The sequence below is a fragment of the Copidosoma floridanum genome, unplaced genomic scaffold (genome assembly GCF_036245765.1).
Source record: "Copidosoma floridanum isolate Cflo_tuat_1 unplaced genomic scaffold, Cflo_Japanese_pri ptg000021l, whole genome shotgun sequence".
Lineage (NCBI taxonomy): Eukaryota > Metazoa > Arthropoda > Insecta > Hymenoptera > Encyrtidae > Copidosoma > Copidosoma floridanum.
Genome location: NW_028321898.1, coordinates 20,750,445 through 20,760,046, shown reverse-complemented (window position 1 = coordinate 20,760,046; position 9,602 = coordinate 20,750,445). Strand labels below are relative to the sequence as shown.

The following is a 9,602-nucleotide window of genomic DNA, read 5'->3' as shown; positions in this document are numbered from 1 at the left end:
GTAGCGTTATACAAACGTGTTTTGTAAAATCTGATAATATTAAATCATGTAATAAAATACTAGGTTACCTTAGTAATAAAGCTTTCCAGTTCAAAGCTTTTACATAATCAGGAATGTATACAAGTAATGTGTGGCATATCTGACAAAAATAATAACATTTAACATAATACTCACTGCATTTGTTTGATTTTAATTTATGCTTAAATTTTAAATGCTACAATTAACTGATGCATGATTCAATATAAAAAAAATTTATGATTCCGAATGTTAAACTTTAACGTGAAAATGTAAAAAATATCGTGGCGCGTACGACAAATTCTTGAGAAATCAATATTCTGATTTCAACAAAATTTCAAATAAAAATGTAGATAGAGAAAATAAGATACTTTTAAATGAAACTATATTGCACAAATTTTTATTTTTAACTTTTGTTTGTTATAAAATTGTTCATAAGTCTAGGAATAGTAAAACAAAATAAATTGGAATTATAAAGTTGTAGTTTTTTTATAACTCTACAAACTTTCATTTAATAAGCTGCTGGTAACATTGTAACGTAAGATGTGTTAATCACGCTATCCCTGACTATCCCGCAATAAAGGATAGTGGGCAGTTGGAATAAATTGATTGCGAAGTTTCGAGTGTTGCCGTATTAAATAGTAGCGCTCAGCCGAAGGTATAAAAGGGGACAGGAGAAGGCCCTCGCTCTCTTTTCCCTTTCGGGCCGCGCAAGGTGAAAATCGAACGATGGTCGATCGCTAAAGTAGACCAAATGCAAAAATAAATAAGTATACGGTACGGAATAACGGTACGGATTCAAATAGGCCCGTCGACGGAGAGTCTAATGCATACATGCTGAGTACGGATTGATGGCGATATATAAATTATCCATTTTTGTATAGTAAATTTTTATTGATTTATACTCTATATAGAAGAAATTTTTACAATGGTGCCCTAATAAAATTTTAATGTATCCATATGTTGTAATTGTTGTGCTACAAATATTTTAGCCTATGAAGCCAGTATCCGTACTCGCATCGGTGCGAAAATCAGAGAGAATTTCTAGAAAACGGCAAGTGAATACTAGCATAACTCAAAATATCAAACAAGAAGGTCACTCGGTAGATAAGAAAACGCGAAAAATTAAAATGGCGACGCAGCAAAACATAGACGAAATCGCGCGAGAACGGCACAGCTTGGCAGCCGAACGCCAAGAGATACAAAGACTGCGCGGAGAAATACAAAACATGCAACAAAACTTAACAACACAACTCGCACAATTTGAACAAGCAAGAGTTGCCCTAGCAAATAATATGAATAATATAAATAATCCACTATTGCCGGAAGTGGAAAGATTGCGAACCGATATAACAGCATTGCAAGTAAATGTTCAAAATAATCGTAACCAAAATCATAACGCTCAAGCAGTAAATTTATGCGCGTTAATAGGAAGCGTACAGGCGTTGAATAATGAACGTAAAATACCCGAATTCCAAGATGAAAACTTGCAAAATCCACTAGAATTTTTATCTGAGTTCGACAGGTTTTGTACAGCTCGCAGTATCATGGGTAACGATAAAATCAATATGATAAATAATGTTTTAATCGGTAAGGCAAAGCATTGGTATGAATCACAAAATCCATTTGTCGACTTTGAAGTATTTCGCTATGCTTTTACGAACGAATTTTATCCTGTAGCGGTACAAGTGAGATTGAGAGATATCTGGTCACGTAGGAAGTTTGTCGATCAGGCGCACAACCTGAAGGAATTTTATTATAGACAAGTCAAAGAAGCTTCCTTCTTAAGACCACAAATGACTGAGTACGAAAAAAACTATATCATCGTACAGCAGCTTCCTCAAAGCGTTCGTGCAGCTATGGTCGCGATTTATTTAAATGAGTCAGATGTAGTAAAACAAACGTTAATTAATTTAGATTTAATATATTTGGAAAAAAACAAAAATGTGAACAGACCTCAATATACAAGAAATAATAATAATAATGGCAAAAATAATCAGAATACTCAACAAATAAGACAAATAGACCTAAATCACGGGGTATATTCACAAGAAAGTAACTTTAGAAATTTTAATACTAGGAATAGGCGACAAAGAGATAGCTCGTATAATAGAAATCAAAACAAATCTTTTTCACAACAGTCCAACATAAACCCGAACGCGTATACCATCAATATGCCCGATACGCGTTTCCCACCTCCCATGTATAATAATAACACCAATTCTAATGGCCACATACAAACGTAGATACAATGTTTACGGAAAAAGACGTGCTTGATACTCGGGACGAGTGCGAGGAGGGCCAAAACAACAAATCAATAGATATTTTTAAATTCCTATCAAACTACATTGATGACACAGTAGTAGGCACAGAATCCTTCAAAAAACATATACAAGTTTTAACTATAATTTTCAAAAAATTACTGGCAAACAATTTTACATTAAAATTAGAAAAGTGTGAATTTTTTCAACGTCAAGTAGATTTTCTCGGTTTTTTATTGAATCAGAATGGAATTGAACCTAATCCCGAACGAATTAGACAAATTCAAGAATTACAAATACCGAAAAATAAAACGCAACTGCAGCATATACTGGGAATATGCAACTATCATCGTAGATTTGTTTTAAATCATAGTAATTTTATTGATCCATTCAGGGATCTTTAACAGACTCAAAATTGTGGAATTGGACGGAACGGCATGCGAGAGCATTTGAAGCCCTCAAAATGAATTTTTTGGATACGGTATGTTTGAGTCACATAATCCCAAACAAAACATTCAAAGTACAAACAGATGCGAGCGGCCATGGCATAGGTAGGGTCTTATACCAAATTGACGCAGAAAGTAATCATAGAATTATAGCAGTGGCAAGTCGGTGTTTATCAAACGTTGAATCGCGCTATACGACGACAGAGTTGGAGCTTCTCGCGGTGGTATATTGCGTAACGAAGTTCCGTCAATACTTAATTGGAGTCAACTTTGAGATTGTTACTGACCATAAAGCACTAACATTCTTAAATTGTACCCCCTTTCACAATTCCCGCCTGATACGATGGAACCTTTTGTTGCAACAATATACATACACGGTGACGTACTGTCGAGGGTCGGACAACATCTACGCGGATTTTTTGAGTAGAAACCCCGAGGGAAGATTTGCTGAAAATGCAAATGAAGAACTGCGAATTTCTAATTTAATTGATTATTGCATGCCGAACGCTCGCGGGAAGATATCATCTTTGGAAATAATGGCTATCCATGTACATGATACATCGTTAAAAACAATAATAAAAGATATAAAAAACAAACAGAAACAAGATACATTTTGTAAAGATATTATAACAAAAATTAAAAATAACGATAAAGCAGCGCAAATTTTCAAATATATCACGATATAATATTTCAACGTGTTAGTACTGAATCATGGTGCATCGTCCTTCCAACAGCTATATCTAAAAAAATTATTGCACAAACGCACAGTAAGCTTGGCCACCCGGGTGTATTCAAAACTTTAACGTACCTAAAAAAATTTTATTTTTGGCGTTCGATGGCATTGGAAGTAAAACGATTTGTCCTTGCGTGTGATATGTGCCAAAGGGTTAAGTATTTATCGATCGCGATGAAGGGTCCGTGTCAGCTTGTGCAATCTCATGCCCCCAGTGATTTGGTAACGGTTGATTTTTACGGGCCCCTCCCTCGCGGTCGAGGGGGAGCGGAGTACATATTTGTGATTCTCGACGCTTTTTCGAAACTCGTGCACCTGTACGCGATAAAAAAGGCAACAACTATAACTGCGTTAAATAAAATTTTAAAAGAATACATACCCGAGTGTGGAAAGTTTAATAGAATTCTAAGTGACAATGGTACTCAATTCACATCACCAAGATGGAAAAATGAATTAGAGAAGGCGGGGATAAAAGTAGGATTTAGTTCGATTCGCCACCCCCAATCCAACCCAACAGAAAGGGTCATGCGTGAGTTAGGGAGAATGTTCAGAACCTTTTGTAATGATAAACACACAAGTTGGGTACAATACGTAAAAAAGATAGAGGACTTGTTGAACGTCACGACTCATTTCAGTACGAACGTCACCCCCAAGGAGTTGCATTTTGGTGTGCCAGTCGTGGATGAGATAAAGAAATTAGTAGAATATCCTGACTCGTGTGCAATTGATCGACATATCCTAATTGAAATGGCTAAAAAAAATATTTAAAAAAATTACAAATACCGTAGCAAAAATCAAAAGTACTCCAGAGTCGAAGTAAAGGAGAAAGATCTAGTATTACTGCGAGTAATACACCTGTCGAACGCACTTGATAAAGTGACCAAAAAGTTCTTTCACTTATATGAGGGGCCATATATAATAAATAAAGCAGTAGGGCGAAACGCTTACGAGCTTATGGACCCCAAAAATAAATAAAGCAGTAGGGCGAAACGCTTACGAGCTTATGGACCCCAAAAATGATAAAGTTATTGGAATATATAATGTAGCGAATCTAAGAAAATATTATAATGATCAATGATGTGAATATGCAAAAATGTATAATGAAAATATGTAAGTATGACAAATGGAGATATGATCTTTACGCTCTATGCTTTAAACAAAAACCATCGTTAATCGGTTTGCAAGTGTTTTATATATGTTATCGTTTGAATAATAATGTACATGTGACAAATGGGGTTTGCGATATATATCCTCCGCGCCTAAAATAAAAAAAAATAAAAAAAAAAAAAATTTGTATATAATATAATGTAATTGTAACTTAGTGTATGAGTACGATAGATAGTGTGTGAGTAGAATGATAATGAATAAACCTTGCGCAAGGTCATGATACATCTCCGGAGAATGTTTAAATTGAGTATCAGTATGTATAAAAAATAAAAAAAAAAAAAAAATATATATAAGAATTAAGAAACTGTAACATATTAGTTAGTAGAATGACGTTACCTGTATCTGAAACATGAGAGCAGAGTTAAATTTGTTATGAGTATAATGACTAATTTTTTAAGCATAAATTATAATATATATGTATATACGTGTACAAAGAAAAAAGAGGATGTAAATGTAATATAATGCCGAATTGATTAGAGCAGAGTTAAAACTGTTAATAGTGGTAATTTAAAATAGTAAATGTGATGGTATCAATAAGTGGAGCGGTGAATGTGAATTATAACGAACTAATAGTGGTGATACGGAGAGATTTTGTTCAAGGACGTAAGTCACAAAATCGGGGGAGTGTTGTAACGTAAGATGTGTTAATCACGCTATCCCTGACTATCCCGCAATAAAGGATAGTGGGCAGTTGGAATAAATTGATTGCGAAGTTTCGAGTGTTGCCGTATTAAATAGTAGCGCTCAGCCGAAGGTATAAAAGGGGACAGGAGAAGGCCCTCGCTCTCTTTTCCCTTTCGGGCCGCGCAAGGTGAAAATCGAACGATGGTCGATCGCTAAAGTAGACCAAATGCAAAAATAAATAAGTATACGGTACGGAATAACAGTACGGATTCAAATAGGCCCGTCGACGGAGAGTCTACCTGGAGGACGAGAGGCCTGAAAGAAAGTGCCCGGTCGGGGACGCTCGACCGAGGTCTGAACCGTTTGGAGTACCAGTGGACGTCGGGTGTACACTCACCATCGAAACCAGCAGGGACCCGAAGAAATGAACTTAGGGACGTGAAAGAGACCAAGAATTACCAACATCACTCATGGCAGATAAGTTTGTTTAAAATTAGTGTTGATAAAAAACAGATAAATATATGGACAAAAGGACATTACGTGTAGCATTTAACCCTATGTGCAACTCTGCTCTTGTTATAGCGAATATTTTGTAATGAAATAATTATTTAATACATATATATATATATATTCAAATTATCCAGTTCGTTAACAATCTCTGATTTTCGCCCAATATAAAACACCGCAGAGATGAGAGATAATGCATACATGCTGAGTACGGATTGATGGCGATATATAAATTATCCATTTTTGTATAGTAAATTTTTATTGATTTATACTCTATATAAAAAAAATTTTTACAACATTTTGTCTTATTTTAATGTAGTCTAAGAAATAAATGGTTAAAATTAACTGCGGATCAGATACCATTTTTCTCTTAAGTGGCATTCCACCTTATTAACGATATCATTTTAGTTTATTACAGAATTTATATACAGTTTTTAAAAGTAACTCTTTAAAACATACATGTAAAATTTTGTCATAAACAGTTACTAAACTTCCCCGGTGTGTCGGCTAAGAGCCTGTCATTATTGTTCAAACACAAGTATATAGGGTTTTCAACCTGCAGCAATCGATTTTCATAGTTCTGTTGAGGCAGGGCAAGTGCCACCTTATCTGGTAAAGACATATTTGTCGAATAATCATTTTTTCTTTTTAAGTCCACTTCCTCATTAATGTTCTCGTACTCTTGGTACAGTTTCTCGAAGTGCACTCTCGTACTTTTATCTAAAAGCATACCAATATTTTTGCATAGTTTTGTGAATGATGGTCTTAAAGTTGGCTCATCCTCCCAGCAGTTGAGCATGATATTGTAACTGAGAAATATATAAATAGAACATATTAATAATTTAAAAGATAAACTAATTACATGAAAGAGCTTTTTTTTCACTAACAGATATTTTGTTGCATGTCTTGGTTGGCCCATCCTGTATCCGTTAATGAGTTTTTGATATACTACTGAGGCTTGCATGCCTCGGTACGGTGTCTCTGCAAGAGTAAAAAACTCCCAGATCACAATACCAAATGACCAAATGTCGGATTTAGTAGAAAATACTCCGTCCCTGAGGGATTCGATGGCCATCCACTTATACGGCAATTTTACATCGTGTAGCCTCGTATAATTGATGTCTTTATACAACGTCTGGGCCAAACCAAAGTCACAAATCTTGACGATGTTATTAGTAGATAGCAAAATATTTCTGGCAGCCAAATCACAATGTAAAACCTGTACACGTAGAAACAACAGTAAAGTAATAGACAAAGTATGTACGAGTAGTAGTTTTGTATACATATTCTTACGTTTCTCCTCGATAGATATTCCATGCCGTGAGCTACCTGATAAGCCCAAGTGAGGAGGTCATGGGAGCAAATACATTCAGCATTCCAGTTTTGATAATTGCCTTCGTAGTTAGAACGCCAACTTGGTTGTAAATCATCACAGTAAGAGGCACTACGGAACTCAACAGGATCGTTGGAGTTCTGAGCCTTGGTAAAGGAAAGGTTTGCATCACTGTTGCTGAATGCCGTTTTTAGATGAACGTATGATTCTGAATCTACGTTTTTTGCTCTAGTTATTAAAAAAAGTAAATATATATGTATGTGATTCATTCAAACATCATCTGCGTAGTAAAAAATCGTACAGTTCACAATTATCATTTTTCTATGAGTATTTGATTTTTTAATAATTTACATTAACAAATAGCTTCAATCTACAATAATTACTAAATCAAAAATAAGTAGAGAAAGACGCACTTTCAAGTATATTAAAGTACAAAGAAATAAACAAAATATGTTTGTCAGTGCCATATTTTTCTCACATAGTAAAAAAAGTATAATTTAATCAACTGTTATCTATTTGTTGAAAATTCTAATTAAAACATTAAAAGACTCGGATAACGTCATCGCAGTGCTTGTATATAGCCACTCAAAAAAATTGATGAATTTTATCAAACCGACTCGAAATGTCATTTTAATAGAGCAAAGTCAAAATACGTATGACCGATGCTCAATTTTTAGAAAAATCTGAAACTGTACTTTTCAAAACAAAATATAAAACTGTTTTCACTTTCTACGCATAACTACCATTAATCATGCATTTTATTGCATCATGATGGAAAAAATTGCGAAAGTTTGACGACAAAAATTGTGCCATCATGCAGCCTGCAATTTTATTATAAATTCGAATTTTAATTAAAGGAATAAGAACATAAAGTAAGTACCTTGTGGATTTTTGTTTAATAGATGAATCAATATGACCCGTAGATGGATTAATTTGGTCTAAAAAATTTCCTCTATGATGTCTCAAAAAGTCTTCCAGGTTTCCATAAGCACACGATTCGAGAATCACTAAAAACTCACCTACAAAATAAATTGCTTTCTATTTAAAAGTGATAACTATTATTTTAAAAAATGCCATAAGAATTCCAACGTTTTGCAATATTTTTTGTACAGGCACCGAGAAGATTTACTACGTTCAAATGTTGCCCCAGATTCATCATAATTTTAAGTTCTCTTACAAGAGCACGGATATAAACTGGTTCAGCATTTTCGTGAACCATTTTTACAGCCACACTCGTAACAGGCTCCGTGGCACATATGCCAAAAGCTTCTGCTTTTACTACAACCCCAAAAGCTCCACTTCCCAACTGTTCACCTGTAATCTCAAATATCACAACTTGTTCATTAAATTTAGTTATTCTAGCTATTGCTACACGGTAAACTCATGTTTCATACCTAACTTTAATTTTTCTCTAGAAAATTCCCACTTTTCATCATATGGAAGAAACTCGGCCTGCTCGTTGAATTTTAGTTCTGGATTTATTAAATCAACGGCTCCTTCTTTAAAATAAGCCAAACCAACTTTTGATAGCTGCTTCCTCATTATCTTTTTACAATTAATAAATTATTAATGATATTTCTAGAGATTTCATTAATTATTTAGAACTTTTAGTACCAAATATTATCTTACCTTTTCATGTTGTACTTTTAAACAAAAGTATACAGAAAGTAAAATGAGAATTGTGATGAAACAAACTACCATTATATGTTGAAGATAACGTTCTTTAACCTCTAAAATCATAATTCATCGTATATGAATACTATCCGTGGTAAAAGTATTTATAATTTATTCAGAAAACTATTTCTCAACTTTAAAAAAATTAGAAGCTTTGGTGTTAAACCAAGATAACACAATCGTTTCGAAATGTCACGATACTATTCTGAAGCTTTTAGAACATTCATTATGAACGAATTTACTGTTAAACAATTGAGCTGTAATCAAACAATTTATACTCTTTTTTATACTCGTTGTACGATATGAGATATAAGTATCCACTGTGTGTAATAAGCCTTTACTAACTGGAAATATAGATTTAAAAAGAAAAATGCGATGCACAACAGTAAAATATTAATTACATTTTTATTAAAAAATATTTGATGCAAGGTCAAAATTGAGCCATAAAGAATTGAAAACGGGAGACTTCAAAGTTATAAAATATCCAAAAATATGGAGAAAACTTTTTTAAGAACGATATCAATTTTTGATTTTGTTAATTAAATTGTTTATGAAACTTAAAGAAACAATTCTGGAAATGTATAAGCTATTCACACAGTAGTTATAAGTTTTTCTACTTTTTAAATTTAATACCTCAACAATTTAAGTGTTTCTATAATGTATAACTTGGATATAAATAAGATATAAACTAACTTTAGTATCATTTCATAGATTTTTCTAGTGCTGTCTTTAAATTGATTTGATACCCAACTATTTGCTTAGTATTCATTAAGAATAAATACATCTTTAATCAAATTTTCTTGATGTGCTCAGATTACTTGTTAATAAATAAAAGTCAGTTT

General features: G+C 33.5%; 1 protein-coding gene across 1 annotated transcript; it reads right to left on the bottom strand.

The window, feature by feature from the left end:
- Positions 1 to 6,225: 6,225 nt before the first annotated feature.
- On the bottom strand, positions 6,226 to 8,628 carry LOC111643074 (vascular endothelial growth factor receptor 1-like). Its single transcript, XM_089594778.1, has 5 exons — positions 8,481 to 8,628; positions 8,216 to 8,400; positions 7,047 to 7,232; positions 6,641 to 6,972; positions 6,226 to 6,562 (listed from the first exon to the last, which is right to left on the bottom strand). The coding sequence occupies exons 1-5, from the start codon at positions 8,626 to 8,628 to the stop codon at positions 6,226 to 6,228; spliced, it is 1,188 nt and encodes a 395-aa protein (XP_089450904.1).
- Positions 8,629 to 9,602: the final 974 nt, after the last annotated feature.

Bases quoted from the DNA above. Each gene is read 5' to 3' on its own strand.
- LOC111643074 (XM_089594778.1), bottom strand. From the start codon at position 8,628: ATGAGGAAGCAGCTATCAAAAGTTGGTTTGGCTTATTTTAAAGAAGGA. The intron at 8,401-8,480 runs GTATGAAACATG...TTGAGATTACAG, and splicing joins TAGAGAAAAATTAAAGTTAG to GTGAACAGTTGGGAAGTGGA. The intron at 6,563-6,640 runs GTTAGTGAAAAA...TATATTTCTCAG, and splicing joins AGACATGCAACAAAATATCT to TTACAATATCATGCTCAACT.